Below are 16,192 nucleotides of genomic sequence, written 5' to 3'. Positions count from 1 at the left end.
AGGATGTTGAATGGGGAAAAGTCGCCCAAAAGTTGTTTTGGCTAGGCTAGGCTGACAGTGGGGAAACTTCATTGTTTTCGCCATGGAGGCTAAGTGTGGGGCCACAAGCACAGGTTGAGGATGGGAGTTAGGATAATGAAAAGAATCCACAGTAATTGCAATAGGCCTACCTTGCCCGACCCTGGACGGAGTAATAAATATCAGTGTACAGTACAGTAGTCTTTCTCAACAGGGGTGCTACAGCCCCCCAGGGGGAGTTTGGGAGCCCTAGGGGGGTGTTAAGAAGGATACAGCTGAGTGGGGAAAGGGCTTGGTTCCCATTCGGGGGCTTTAGTCTATTTTATTTTTCAATACAAAGGGGGGTGTTGCCAGGCTCATGATGGGGCCAGGGGGCGGTTGGGAGGCTTATGATGAGTTCAAGGGGGCGTTTGTTCAAAAAAGGTTGAGAACCACTGGTGTAAAACATTTTTTCTGATGCCCATATCATTGTTGTCCATATGATGGCCACGCCCAGAACAGACAGACATTTCCAAATTATCATCCACTTTAAAATCTCGTACCGAGATGTCGGTCTGACCAAGAAGATAACGAACAACATTTCCCAAATGTTGGCCTGGTTAAGCCGCCTCCCTCGGTTTGCTACTGGCCAAGTCCAAGGCCAGAAAAGGCTGTGTCAGAGAAGTTTAAACCAAACATTTTCTTAATCACACACTGTAACATGTTACAAAGTGTTGAGCGCGGTTCCTGATTTTCTTTTGCTGGTATTTACTGTACCATGGTGGGGCAGGGGCCCATTTTCTAAAACTCAAAGTGTTATCTGTCTGTGTTGCTGTTGAATGTATATTTAATGTTGTATTGTTTATTAGGAACCCAGTCTCGCGGAAAATCAACTGTATGCTTCGTGGTGCCGCTACGATATAGCCTCGTTTTTCGTGGTTGGGCAACGCGTGCTGTTGTCGAGAGTGGGTGAGAGAGAGAGAGCGAGTGAGAGAGAGAGAGATGCATTGCATTCCGGGAGGGGAGCGCTGTCGTTGTGTCAGCTTCATGCCATCTCTCCCTTCCTCCAACATTGTCCCCAACCTTAACCCTAAACCTAACCCTAACCCTAACCCTAATCCTAACCTTAACCCTAAACCACTTGTTTGAAATGTTTGATTACCGTCGTTTCCAGTTAGCCTTCACTCACGCTTGATTGTTGACGTCCGTCCGGCCGCATTATTCTTCCCCCCAGAACCAAACTACCCCAATTGTCAATTCCCCCTTTCGTCACCCAACCACGAGAAACGAGGCTGTTCGTATCGGCACCACAAGGCTTAAAGTTGATTTTTTTCTGTTTTTCTCGTAAAGACTTCACGAATGGCCCAAGATACGGTTGTTATTAGAGGGGTGGGGAACCTATGTCTCGGCCCTCGAAGCCATTTTATCCGGCCCCCGATGCAATTTTAATGTTATGCAGCTGCACATGAAATGTTACACCTTTTGTAATGGAATCTTAAAAAATACACTTGCAATACAATTAAGTTATATTCAGGGGACCTGGAGAAGGTGGGTCTGTTTTAAAGGTGACTGCCTTCAATATAGGCCTAAAGTACAGGGGGAAATCCTGGTTTGTGTTCATATTACGGCCCTTGGAGGACTTGGCCCTCGAATTAATTTGTAGTGGCCCCTCGAATGAAAAAGGTTCCTCACCCCTGGTTTATTGGGTCAGAGGTGGGCCTTCAACATTTGTGAAAATTTGCAAGTGGAAGGTTGGGAGACCCTGGCCTAGTCTGGACACTGGCTGGGGCCATTACATGCAACAAAGATATGGTGCCGGGCCATTACATCGCTCAACACATATTTGTTTGTTCCTCCTGATCCTAACAGCGTTGCCACAGGATGTCTGGTAATGGCCTAATCAGTAGAGCTATATAGGTAGGCTCCATTGTGTGTGCCATCTGCCAGAGAAGCCATAGAGTGTGTGTGTGTGTGTGTGTGTGTGTGTGTGTGTGTGTGTGTGTGTGTGTGTGTGTGTGTGTGTGTGTGTGTGTGTGTGTGTGTGTGTGTGTGTGTGTGTGTGTACGCGCGTGTGTGCATGCACGCGACAGCGTATTATATACGTATGTGTGTGCGCAATGGAGTGAATGGATCCGTTGAATGAAGCAGAGCAGTGGTCCCCTTCCCTTTTTGCCCCGTGCACCAATCTTTCCGCACATCAGGAAGTGTGTCATAAAAACATCCCATCGCCTTCTGTGGCACATCAAGGTAGTGCAACACCTGCGAGACAGTACTACATAGTGGCCAGCTGTGTTTGGATGACCCAACACCCGCCACCCACACACACACACACACACCCCTCACCACCCCATCACCACAAATTATTTCCATTGTTCCTTTTCCTCTTGTCCTGTCAAAAATAGACATAGATGTTTTGCCATATGGATCTGAAATGAATGAGTGCTGTGCCTAACAAGTCCCATCCTAGCACAGCTTCACCTCCCCCTTTTAGACTTGTCTGGTTTGGGATCTACAGTGCTTGTGTAACGGAGGCTAACTAGCACAGAGTTGGCGTGGAACGTTGGTAAACCTCCCTCCGATAGCTTCATACAGTCTCGTGCCGTTGGGCCGAGAGACTAGTCTCTTGGCCCAGCGGTATCGTACTGTGTCTCCCATTGCCGAACCGTTGTAGTTGACGAGATCGCACGTTCGATCCCTGAGGGGGGTGAACAGGTGCAAGATGACCTCCGTCACAGTGGTGCCGTGACCCGAATGGGAGTGAGGTTTAAGGGGGAGAGTGTAACGGAGGCTAACTAGCACAGAGTTGGCGTGGAACGTTGGTAAACCTCCCTCCGATAGCTTCATACAGTCTCGTGCCGTTGGGCCGAGAGACTAGTCTCTTGGCCCAGCGGTATCGTACTGTGTCTCCCATTGCCGAACCGTTGTAGTTGACGAGATCGCACGTTCGATCCCCGAGGGGGGTGAACAGGTGCAAGATGACCTCCGTCACACTTGCACAGAAGGGCAGTGCAGTTCTATTCACTTCAGAGCTACTTCTTGCAGTGTGCTTCAATGTGTAATAGGTCTGAGTGTGTGTTTTCCGTGTGTGTGTGTGTGTGTGTGTGTGTGTGTGTGTGTGTGAGACAGAGAGAGAGAGAGAGAGAGAGAGAGAGAGAGAGAGAGAGAGAGAGAGAGAGAGAGAGAGAGAGAGAGAGAGAGAGAGAGAGTAAGAGCGTGGGTGTGTCTATGTTAACTGATGTAAGGCTTTTTTTGTTATACTCAGATTGTGTTTATGGCATTTATGTATTGTATGTATGTAGGCCTATGTAAGCTGCCAGACACCTTCATTTCCCTTGGGATTAATACAAGTAGGCTACTCTACTCTACTCTACTCTACTCTCCTTCTACCACACTGCATTGTGGGTATGCTTTCACTTAGAAGCCCCTCACAGTATGTGGATATTCTTAAGTATGGATTTACTTTTATCAGTTTATGTATACACCACATGTGGATTAAAAAACACAAAAGTTATTGTGACAGGTGCGTTTTAGACCCCTTCTATTTTAATGTTTCACTATTGGATCTGCCACTTTAGGTACAGTCTAAATAACCAGTGTTACAATATTTAATACCATGTAATACCAGTGTAATACCATGTACCAACCCTAAACCCTAACCCTAACCCTAGATGTAAGTACAAAATTGGTACATGGTGTTACACTGGTATTACATGGTATTAAATATTGTTCCACTGGTTATTACATTGTACCTAATGTGGTAGATCCACTGTAATAGACTAGTGAACCATTATATATATTTTTTAAATCCTCTGTTTAGATGTCAACAAGAGGTCAAATTAAAAAATATCCATATACGTGTTAGCATCGTCCTAGTCTCAACACTAATTTGCCAGCCAGGGCCAGAGCTGTTTCTGTTGCAGTCAATAAGCTATGTCTATAGATGGGTTTTTTTGTTTATCAACATGGTATTGTGAGGAGGGGCAAGACACTGGCAGCCAACAGCGTGAGCTAATGTTTTGACTGACAGCGGTTTCTAACAATCGGAGGTAGTGTTGTGCACAGATAGTTTCGCGCAGTCAGGAGAAAACAAAAATTTAGAACCCATGTACTCTCCCATTGTAGAATTAAGAGGTGGATTGCACTCAGTTCTTCTTTCTTCTTTTTTAAATTCTTACATAGAAGTAGCCATCTACTGTATTTCTTTGTTATTGGTATTATTACACAGCAAACAGTTATCAGAAATGGCACATAAGCATGTGCTATAGGCACACAAATACACACACGCACACACATGCACACACGCACACGCACACAGTGTCACACACATGCGCACACGAGTGCGCACGCACACACACACACACACACACACACACACACACACACACACACACACACACACACACACACACACACACACACACACACACACACACACACACACACACACACACACACAAAACTCCACAACTTCTGCACACACACTTTTCTATCTCTTATGCACTCACTCACTCATGCACTCATACCCTGCTTTCTTTCCATCTTTTTATTAGAAAACTAAAGTGGTCCTGACCTGTTTGGAGGTGTATGTCTTGGTGTTGGAGAGGTGAGGTGACGTCCACTCCAGACCAGAGGAGAGGGATCCCACGGGCAGGAAAGGAAGAGAGCTTATCGCTGCTGCTTTCACAGCAGGCGTCCACACACGCCAAGTTATTAATACTGCGGACGGAGGAATGTGCATGGGCCAGGAAGTCAGACAGAGGAACAGGAAGAGAGACGGCGAGCCCTGTGAGGACTTCACTCGGCACGGGATTTGTCATCTGTGAGGGCCAGGGGGAGAGAGAGAGAGAGGAAGTTGGGGCATGAGAGACAAGAATCATGCAGTGCTATTGAACCTCATGGGAGTCTGGAAGAAACATCCAAAAACACATAGAAGGCAACTGGGCTCATCTTATCAATAGATTGCAAGGGCCTTTTGAGACTTCATGTCATCTGTTCAATTTATTTATTATTTATTTACATTCAGATGATCCTGAGCTCCTGGGGTAGGAAAAGTTGCTGTGTGTGATTTATACGATCGACCAGAAGGGGGCAGTAGCCGACAATGCACGGCTGCCCTGGACGCCCATCAGCCAGCAAGCAAGGTGTTGAGCGCAGCTGCATCGGCAAAAAAAAGTTTGACATCGGGGTTGCATCGAAACTTTTCTCACAACACATTCGCTCCAGTCCACAGAGCCGTTACAAGCTATGACTCAGAGGTAGGCTAAGGCGATAGTTTATGGTGCTTGTTTAAAACACAAAAAACAGGTCAGTTTCCGTCATGGACTTCCCAAAATAACAGAAACATTTCAACTAACTGTAGGCATATTTGGATGTATTGCATATGTGTCATAGTGGATAAATATTTTGCTCCAGAATTAGCGGTAGGCTACATTCATCATCAGTCGCAGACAGCACTCACCTCAGGAGGGGAGTCAGTGGACCGAGCCGAGCATCACCGTTGACTAAGTTTAGCCACAATAGCTGCTGTAACAGGCGAGGCAGGCGACACATGTGTTGCTAAGATTAGCTACTTGGCAGCCCTCTCAATGTTGATTTGCTGAAGCTTAGAGCAGCTCTGATAGGCCAGTCCTTTTTTGTTTTTATTTTCTTTTTTTCCCCCCAAACTCCTGTTTCCTTTGGCTCAAGGTGGGTGCATCATCAGTGGAGAATTTTCTGGGGAACACAAAAAAAAAAGAAAAGAAAGAAAGAACATCCAAACCAGCTCCTGCCATATGTGGTTTAGGTTTGGGGCAGATGGTATAGCCATCACCCTGATGTTGGTAATACGTGTGTGTAGGCCTATGTGTGTGTGTGTGTGAGAGAGAGAGAGAGAGAGAGAGAGAGAGAGAGAGAGAGAGAGAGAGAGAGAGAGAGAGAGAGAGAGAGAGAGAGAGAGAGAGAGAGAGAGAGAGAGAGAGAGAGAGAGAGAGAGAGAGAGAGAGAGAGACTTGAAGCCAGGTGAAGGAGGCATGCGTGTCTGCCTGTGGTGTGTGTGTATGTCTGCTAAACAAATGGAGGCAACGGGTTTAAAGACCTGCTTTAAGACCTCACCACACACACACAGGCACAGCGCACGCACACACACACACACACACACACACACACACACACACACACACACACACACACACACACACACACACACACACACACACTATGGCAGTCAGATTAGTTTCATGGAAACACAACAAATCAAGAAGGCATGCTGTACGGAGAGGTTCAATCAAGCTGTTTTTGTCAGTGGTTGCGGCACTCTGCTCTCCACGGTTCCTTGAGCAGAGGGGGGTTCATTTAAACAACGGCCCTGCACAGCGAAAACTATAGGGAGCTTGGCCATAATACATGAGGTGCCCTCTCGGTCTCTCTCTGTCTCTCTGTCTCTGTCTCTGTCTCTGTCTCTCTCTCTCTCTCTCTCCACACAGCTAGAGTGCATATGCCTTATTTGGGATTGTCCCGCTTAGTTGAGCTCACTCAAAACCATGTGTCATCATTGACCAAGGCTGGGAAGAAGAAGGGAAGGGGAAGGGAAGACGATAACAAGGATAAAGCGATAGATGGTTGGAGGACAGAGCATGCGAAAGAGCAAGAGGGTTGGAGAGAGAGAGAGAGAGATAGAGAGAGAGTCAGAGAGAGAGAGAGAGAGAGAGAGGAACGTGAGAGTGGGGAGGGGGGGGTGAAGGTAGCGGGGAAAATGTCTGATCTTAAAGTGGTTAGGGGAAGCACGTATAAGAGTGATGCAAGGGAGGGCTTACGGAGCGAGAGATGGATGGATGAGGGGAAAGAGTGAGGAGGAGAAGTGAAGTCAGCTCTGTGTGCGAGTGTGTGTGTCTGTGTGTCTGAGAGAAAGAGAGAGAGAGAGAGAGAGTGTGTGTGTGAGAGTGTATCTTTTTTTTTTTTTACAGAGGGGGAGGTAATCTTACACAGCCAATAGTGGATCAGGGGGAGCTGAATTTTTGACAGCAGCGAACGAAGCGGTCAGTCCACCCTTCCGTCCACTCGCACATTTTGATTCTCAAAGAAAGGCACGCAAGGAAATCAAGCCGCAAGACAAGACCAGATCAGACCAGCTCCAGACACCAAGAGAGAACTCTCCAGACCATCCATATCCAGATCCAGACCTACATCCAGACCTACGATTTTGTTTGTGTGGTCTTTTTGACTTTTTTCATTTATGACAGGGCAGTGAAGGTGGTGACCGGAAGTGAGTGGGGAGAGAGAGAGACGGGGAAGGGCCAGCAAAGGACCCAGGCCGAGAATCAAACCTGGGCCAGCCGCATGGTAGACGAGTGCCCTACCGGTTGGCCACGGCAGGGTCTTACATCCAGACCTAAACCAACCGGGAGCCAGAACCAGGGGGCAGGCCAGATACAAGATACACACCTAACCTGACTTAACCTAACCAACCTGTCCAGCCCAGCAGAGAGAGAGGGAGCGAGGGAGGGAGGGAGAAGGAGGCAGACGCTGGCAGACAAAGGAGAGGAGGATCTGAGCCGAAGTGCTGCCTGCCTGTCAGCCTTGTTTGCAGAACGGCGAGGCGGAGGGGGGGGGGACACGGAAGACACAAGTGGGCCAGAGGTGACTACTCTGGGGGGGGAGTATAGTGTGTAGTTTTCCTGACTAGGGCAGTGGAGCTTTTGGTGGTGGTGGTGGCGCACTCTCTCGGACACACTGGGAGGAGGAGGAGGAGGAGGAGAAGGAGAAGGGGAGGACTGAGTTGTGGTGGCGGGGGAGGACAGGCCTGAAAAAGACACAGGGGGGAGGAGGAGGAGGAGGAGGGAGTGTGTGTATGAGTGGGGGCGGTGTTTGCTGGTGAGTTTCTCCACCTGTGAGAGAAGCGTGCTTTGGAGGGGTCAGACCGCACTTTCACACACAGACACCACACGCATGCTCTCACACATATAATACGCACACTGTGTCTGCTGCCCAGCCTGAAGGATCGACAACAACGCAGGGAGACCATGTTCTCATCTTCCTGCATCTATTATTCATGCCTGTGAGAGATTGTAAGTCGGGGGTCACACACACAAGAGCAGAAATCCGGCTGCAGCTGCGCGGCCAAGGGTTCTGGAGCGGAACGGAGCGGAACGGAACCTGGAGATTGGCAAGAGAACTGGTGTCGGCAGCCGCAGTGGCGGAACAAGGAACAACAGTGGAGACTCGGAGAGACGTAGTAGTAGTAGTAGACAGTGTAAGTAGTAGCTGAGTAGTGCAGCAGAGGAGTAGAGTTGAGTAGACGTGAGCTGAGTGGAGTCACGCTGTTACAATAGTAGTAGACAGTGTAAGTAGTAGTAGCTGAATAGTGCAGCAGATGAGTAGAGTTGAGTAGACACGAGTCGAGTGGAGACACGCTTATAATCACCAGAGCACTTAAAAGAACAGCGACCATAACAGCTGAGCACAGCACTCAACAACAGTAGAGGAGCAGTAGAGTAGATAAGAGAGGGACAGAAGAGAAGAACAGCAGCGGAGCAGAAGCAGCAGAGTTGACAGAGGGCCACTGACAGGACGGAGGAGAGGAGAGGAGAGGAGAGGAGACGTCCAGCACTGGAGTTACAGAAGAGGCGGCAAGACCGAGAGGAGGAGAGAAGAGACGACAAAGACCTCTGAAGTAGTGAAGCAGTAGGAGGCAGCTCAGCTGTCAAAGCCACAGCAAGCCAGAGAGGAGAGGAGAGGAGCACACCGTGGAAAGAGGTGGAGCAGTGGAGGGGAGGACGCGGAGGAGGAGAAGACAAGCAGCGGAGTTAAACAGCAGAGCAGCAGCAGGAGTAGCCCCAAAGCGGGAGCAGAGCAGAGCAGAGGCACAGAGGGGAGCAGACAAGTAGCAAGTGGTGGATCGGGAAAAAGGCAAGCAAGCAGCAGGTTGAGAAGAGAAGAGAAGAGCACAAGCATTGGAATAACAGGACAGGGCAGAGGGAGAGCAGACTACAAGCGGTGGAGCACACGGTGGAGCAGCAAGCAGCAACAGCAGGGGCAGCAGGGTGAGCCGAGCAGGCAGCAAGCAGTCGTGGATCTGGTTAAAGGAGCAACGGGTTGAGCGGAGCAGGCAACAAGTTGTAGTGGATCTGGTTAAAGGAGAGAGGAGCAGGCCACAAGTGGAGGTGGATCTGGGAAGACAGCAACGGATTGAGAGGAGCAGAAAGCAAGCAGTGGTGGAGCAGCAGCAGCAGCAGCCTATGCAGCAAGGTGTGAGGAGCAGACAACAAGCAGTGGTGGAGCAGCAGCAGCAGCAGCCTATGCAGCAAGGTGTGAGGAGCAGACAACAAGCAGTGGTGGAGCAGCAGCAGCAGGAGCCCAGGCAGCAGGGCGAGGGCAGAGGAGGAGGGAAGATGAAAGCCCTGCAGAAGAACCAGAACCAGGGCCGCACGGACCAGATCCTGGGGGCCATGGCTGACATGCTGACCTCCCTGGCCCTGCCCAAACAGCAGTGGGTGAGTGAGGAGCTTCTTCTTCTTCTTCTTCTTCTTCTTCTTCTTCTTCTTCTTCTTCTTCTTCTTCTTCTTCTTCTTCTTCTTCTTCTTCTTCTTCTGGTTTTCCTTTTTGTATGATTATTTTTTGAAATTCTTGCACATCTCCTTAGGCCAGGTGCGTAGGAGTGGAACCATTGGGTCACCAGCGTTGAGAAAAAAGAAGACTCCAGCACACTATTTACTTGCGAAACGTGAACAGTGTGCGGGAGCTTTCTTTTGTCTTTCATTTTTATATTATAATATATTATGGCCCTGCCAAGTCAACCAAATTAGTGGACGAGTTAGTCGAGAAGCTTTTATTATTACAGATACAATCATTATCATTACTTTCATTATTATATTAATGTAGGCTATCTGATCTTGCCCAGTTGGTGAGTTACACAACTAAGTGTTCATTTCATTATTACCATTTGGCTACTCGCAGTGGGTGTGTAGCACAACTTTGCTATGATATCGTAATAATTTGTTATTCAATATGTTATCACATATTTATTAATACTGTCAGTATTACATTAACCAGATGGTTTTTTGTCCTGTTTACAGCCTAAATCAAATGAAAAATGAAAAATGAAATTGATATGTTCAAGCTGTGTGAGAATCTGACTAGATTAGAATGCGGTCCTGAAATCTACGTTAGTTATGAGCTGAAAACAGGAAGTGATGAAGGGAATTACATTTTGTCGTGAATTGAACTGGGTGTGGAAGGTCTGTGAATGTCCTTCAAGTTATTACCATAACTGCGTCATCTCTGGAGAATAGCTTTGATAAACAAAGTAATGGACTGATGAGCCAATTTAGACTGAAGCTTTGGGTTCTCTACATTTCTAAGGCAAGGCAAGGCAAGGCAAGTTTATTTATATAGCGCATTTCATACACAGGTGCAACTAAATGTGCATCACAAAGTTAACAAATGTAAATGAAAGGAAACAGGGAAGAAATCACCATTCTAAAGCAGTACCATCAGTGTTGCTCTCATAGACTGCGTGCTCTGGATTCTCCCATTCTTCCCCTCCAAGCATGTTTATGCAGCTCTGTAAACACAACAACTGAAGTGGTTGATGCTGTTTTGTGGATGACATAGCAGCACAACAGCATATGACAAGTTATGTACGTGTGTATGCGTATTTATGTGTGTGTGTTTACGTAGTGTGTGTGTGTATGTGTGTGTGTGTGTGTGTGGGAGCTGTCAGCTGAATCATGGACAGCTCCAGAGACAGAAATTGGACAGTAAACATCTGCGGGGCTGATGTGTGTGTGTGTGTGTGTGTGTGTGTGTGTGTGTGTGTGTGTGTGAGAGAGAGAGAGACACGGTTTCTGGAACATCCTCTCCACAGAGTGCAAGTTATGAATATGAATGTGGATAAAAATATGAATATGACTTGTTACGAACAACCACAATAGTATGAATATGAGAATATGGAAAGAACAATGAACAGTACACTGAATTCTCAAGTGTTAAGACTGACAAACCAAGACAAACTGAATACATTGTACAACAACTATGACAGGCCACATTCGCTCTTTTTTTGTACTGACTCATTGGAATGTATTCAGCAAGTGAATGTTTTTATAAACTACTTTCTACACATGGTGTGTGAGATATGCCGATGACTGCCTAGCAGTGCATTCGTTTGCCGAGCAAAAATGAATATAAGAGTGAAAAATATGATTGCTACAATGAATGGAGCATTACGTAGCCTCTTACTGCAGATGTGCCCTTCGACGGGCCTATTCACTCTTTGCTGAAAACACTCAACTTATATCATAACAACACTGCTATGATGATGCTCTGCGTTAATGCTGTTATGATGTAGTGGAGTGTTTTCAGCAAAGACTTAATACTGTAGACATGTCGGGGGCGGCCCATCTACAGCAGCAAGAGGCTACGAGAGTGTGATCGTTTTCATTAAAAGTCTGATTCAGGTTTTGTTATAGGAAGAAGCCTGTAGTCTTGAATTCTTTCTGGATTAAATTAAATAGATAGATAGATATGCCTTCGGCCATGGCTTGGCTGGCCCAGGGTAGGTAGGCTAGGCTAGCATGACCAGGCACTGTCTGCTGCTGACTCTGAGTGACCTTGCTTGCAGAACCATGATCCCAGGGGAACGGAGGCAAGTCTAGGCCAACAGTGATAGACGAAGGGTGTGGTTGCTGCTATTTACAAACACATTCCAGAGATGAGACGAGATGGCGTGTGTGTTTGTGTTTGTGTGTGTGTGTGTGTGTGTGTGTGTGTGTGTGTGTGTGTGTGTGTGTGTGTGTGTGTGTGTGTGTGTGTGTGTGTGTGTGTGTGTGTGTGTGTGTGGGTGGGTCGGGTGTGTGTGTGTGTGGGGGGGTGGGGGGTGCTTTGTGTTTGTGTGTGCACACTCTTCTGTTTTTATGTGCATTTGCGTTCCATGAAGTCTGGCTTGACCTGGGCATGACTACAAGAGCAGAGCAGATCTGAACAGTCATAAAACGCCTGTCCATCCACCCAGCTGTAGGCAAGTAGGGGAATGTGCGGGTGAATGCCTGCTGTTCCTGTGGCTAGACGCTAGAGCTCTGCTGTGCTGATGAAGACTGGCTTGACCTGGCCAGAGCAGGTCTGAGGCTTAGCACCCATGAAACGCCTGCCCATCCAACTAGTGTTGGCTGGATATGGTAGGCAAAGGCGGAGAATGTGGGTGTAAATGAGAGCCTGAACAGAGAGCCTTCCCTGTGGTGATGTGCTTTGTGGTGCTGTGCTCTGCGGTGCTGTGCTGTATCGAACTGAGCTGTGTTGTGCTTTGCTGCGCAGTGGAGTGCCACACTGTGCTGTGGCATGCCGAGCTATGCTGTGCTCTGCTGCGCTCTGCTGTGCCGTGCCGTGACGTGACGTGCCATGCTGTGCTGTGCTGTACCGTGCTTTACTGTGCTATGCTGTGCTGTGCCATGCCGTGCCGTGCTGTGGTCTGTATCGTGCTGTGCTGTGCTGTGCTGTGCTGTGCTGTGCTGTGCCGCGCCGTGCTGTGCCATGCCGTGTTGTGCAGCTCCATGGAGTCTGGCTGGACCTGGTCAGAGCAGGAGCAGAGCAGGTCTGAGCAGCCATAAAACGCCCGTCCATCATCCTAAGCTGCCCGTAAAACCCTCATCATCAATCAGCCCATGCTGTGCAAACAGCCCTAGGAACACAGAGCGCCAAAGAGAAAGGGGTGGGGGTTTCTACTGAGTCACACATGGTGAATGGTAGAAAAGAGAAAAGGGTTTGTGGGGAGATGGGCAGGGGATGGGGGGGCTTGAAAAAGAAAAAGAGAGGGAAGCAAAAAAGAAAATGAAATATAATAAGAGAGTCAAACAAAAACAGAGAAGTAAATGATTGCGTGAAAAAGAAAGGGAACGAGAGAGAAAGACAGGGAGAGCGGAGAGAGAGAGTGCTGTGCAGTATTCTATAGTTGGTATTTACTGTGATGTTTGTTTTTCTGTGGTGTCGGTCTGTCTTCAGTGCTCAGCAGGAATCCGAAGCCCAGTCGTACAGGAAGTGAACCAGAACTGGTTAGGATGTGTCATTGTGCACAGAAAGACATGCACTGCACACACAAACACATAAACACTCACGCTTTCCTCAGTGGTGAAAATTCGGAGGAGTTTATGCATACTTGTTTCTTTTCACGATGGAGATTCATAATTTTTTTGTATGATGCTTACAGCAAGTGTCACAGGACATCCAAAGAAACTGCTTTTACGGAAAAGTACAGAGTAGTAATGAGTGCCAGAGTTTAGGAAATATTAATGATTTTAAATGTCAACGTTTTTTGTCTTTATTTTTCCAAAACATGTTCTGAAGGTTGTCAACCTGTGCATGGTTGTGTTATTATCCATTGCAGTTAGTGAGTGCAGTCGAAGTCCATCTGTATCAGGCATCTTGGCGTCGGATCAGGGCAGCTATTTCGCGCAGCTATTTCTCTATGTTTTTCAACTGTGCATGAGCTGCATTTGCTTACGAGAGCAATGGCAGCGCAGCTCAGTAGGCAATTGGCTCTTTGTGCCGGAAAGGTGGGAGATGTGCAAGCACACGCCATATTGTCTCTGGTGCTTTACCTAATGATGCAGTAGTGCAGTGTGACTAGGAAGCATGCTGACTACTGTGTAAAATAGCAAGATAGCTGTGGCTAGCATGGGAGAATCACCGGCAGAAATTAGTTGAAGCTGGTTTTACTGATATATTTGTCCCTGGTTGTCTTGACAGCATGCAACTTGGCACTGCACTATTAGCAAGGGACCTGCCAGTACCACATTTTAGCCCTGAGCACAACTCCCCTGGGACGCCTGTTGGGCTGCCTCCCTTGCTTCGGCTTAGGCATAAATGGAGTTTTGTGGTGCGCACTGGGTGCTGTGGTGTACTTTTTGTCACATTGACAAGAAGTGGGGATCCCCTTCCCTTCACCTCAGTCATCTCACATTTTTAGCTCTGGGAAACAAATTATGGTGTTGTGTATGGTACACACAGACTGGCACGGGCATTGATACATTTACGTATATGATATAGATACTGTATATATACTACTGATATTTTTTTCATGTTTTTTTTTCCCCACTTGGCAGTGAAGAAAGAAGAAGTTAGAAGAAAAGAGATATCGCACATCAATAAAGTCTTTTTTAGAGGTGCTGTCTTGTGCATTCAAATGTCAAAGACATTTTAACTAAAACATGAAGCATTTTCTTTTTCTTTGACTACAGTCAGTCGGGCCATTAGCAAGGGACCTACTAAATGTTATCTCGGAGCGTTTTTCCCCCGGGGAGCCTGTCATGCCGTCCCCATGCTGTTGGGCATAAATGGAGTTTTTGTTGGGCATACTGTGTGTGTGGTGTGTCACAAGTAGAGGATGACATTTGCCTTGAACTCCCATGGGGGTCCCGTTGGATGGGAGTCAACATTGTATCAATCATCTGATGTGGGCAGGAACGAAAATAAAAATCACATTTTTTTTTAAAGGCATCCAAAATGAGTGGGAGAAGGATTCGTACTTGGGAACGAATTTGTCTTTTTTTGCCATTTTCTTGCCTTTTATTGACTTGCCTTTTAGAGTAAATGCTCCTGATATAACCACAAATTGTGATATTTCACCATTACAGTTCTGGTCTAGCCCACTTGAGATCAGTCATTGTACTGTGGCCGCCCCTGAACCGAAAGGGAAGGCTTTCACTTGATGTCACTTCACCCTCACCTGAACTTTTCACTCTGTGGAAAGAATGATGTGAGAGTTGCGCGTGGAACAGACAGAATGACACTCAGGCACATAAACACTAACTGTCCGTGCACTTGTAGATGGATATGCAGCTTTCTTGAGACCTGTACAAAGACTCAGAGCTATTCATCACTGACCTTACCAAGGGATGAAGTCTCAGTCTGCATCAACTCTCACTGACAGTTATCCCGTGACAATACTAAAGCAAAAAGACTCTGAACCCAGAGCCAAGTAATCTTCAAAGCCAGGTCACATGATTAGAATTCTCTAGATTTGGCATTAGTGTAACATATATATCGAGATCCCTGTGTGTCCTGTGTTTGGTTGTACAGTAGCTCAATATGCAATCTGTGTGTGTGTGTGTGTGTGTGTGTGTGTGTGTGTGTGTGTGTGTGTGTGTGTGTGTGTGTGTGTGTGCGTGTGCGTGTGCGTGAGTATGATGAAAGTTATGTCCTTGTCCAGTACAGTAGCTCAATATGCAATTTATGTGTGTGTGTGTGTGTGTGTGTGTGTGTGTGCCTGTGTGTGTGTGTGTGAGTGTGATGAAAGTTATGTCCTTGTCCAGTGTATAAAATGTTAACTGGCACTACTGGGATTATTTCTGGAAAGATCTCCTCCGTCAATGCATGATGGCCCATTGACATCAGCCTCTCATCGTGTCTGTGTGTGTGTGTGTGTGTGTGTGTGTGTGTGTGTGTGTGTGTGTGTGTGTGTGTGTGTGTGTGTGTGTGTGTGTGTGTGTGTGTGTGTGTGTGTGTGTGTGTGTGTGTGTGTGTGTGCGTGTGTGTGTGTGTGTATGTGTATGTGTGTGTGTGTATGTGTTGAAATGGAGGACCTTATCCAGTGTGTTATTGCATGATGGCCCATTGACATCAGCCTCTCATCATCGTGTGTGTGTGTGTGTGTGTGTGTGTGTGTGTGTGTGTGTGTGTGTGTGTGTGTGTGTGTGTGTGTGTGTGTCTGTATGTGTGTGCGTGCGTGCGTGCGTGCGTACGTGTGTGTGTGTGTGTTTGTGCGTGCGTGCGTACGTGTGTGTGTGTGTGTGCGTGCGTGCGTGCGTGTGTGTGTGTGTGTGTGTGTGTGTATCTCCAGTCAGGGGATGGCAGTGAGGCAGCAGAGGGCCAGGTGGTGGAGGGGGATGAGTCCAGGCCTGGTCCTGAGCCTGCTCCATCAACATCATCATCACCATCATCATCATCTCAGGCCCCCAGGGAGAGAGCTGTGGAGAGGCCACTGGGAGCGGGACAGAACCAGACCCAGACGCAGGCCCAGACGCAGGCCCAGGGCCAAGGCTGCCAACGTAAGGCATCCCAGGACAGCAGCAGCTCGGACAAGGGGCAGCAGCAGCAGCAGCAGCCGAGAGAAGGTAAGATACCAATCCCTTATTTGGGCACGTCGGGAAGCCCTCAGTTTGCTTCTGTTTCTGTTTCCATTTTCTGTTTCCTTTTTCTTGTGGTCGTTCGTTCCGTCATGGAGACGCAATGC

The 16,192-nt window shown here is 47.6% G+C and overlaps 1 protein-coding gene across 1 annotated transcript in view; it reads left to right on the top strand.

The window, feature by feature from the left end:
* The first annotated feature begins 7,700 nt into the window (after window positions 1–7,700).
* The window catches only part of arhgef25a (Rho guanine nucleotide exchange factor (GEF) 25a), a 208,951-nt gene continuing 200,459 nt past the window's right edge, over window positions 7,701–16,192 (top strand). Inside the window, exons 1-2 of the mRNA XM_063208631.1 lie at window positions 7,701–9,464; window positions 15,800–16,073. Coding sequence (XP_063064701.1) covers window positions 9,210–9,464; window positions 15,800–16,073 — 529 coding nt within the window. The 5' untranslated portion in view covers window positions 7,701–9,209. The remainder of the gene's footprint in view (window positions 9,465–15,799; window positions 16,074–16,192) is intronic.

This window comes from Engraulis encrasicolus, chromosome 10, assembly GCF_034702125.1.
Source record: "Engraulis encrasicolus isolate BLACKSEA-1 chromosome 10, IST_EnEncr_1.0, whole genome shotgun sequence".
In the NCBI taxonomy this organism is placed as follows: Eukaryota; Metazoa; Chordata; class Actinopteri; order Clupeiformes; family Engraulidae; genus Engraulis; species Engraulis encrasicolus.
The sequence above is the reverse complement of the archived record's forward strand: the minus strand, read 5'-3'. Positions and strand labels throughout refer to the sequence as shown.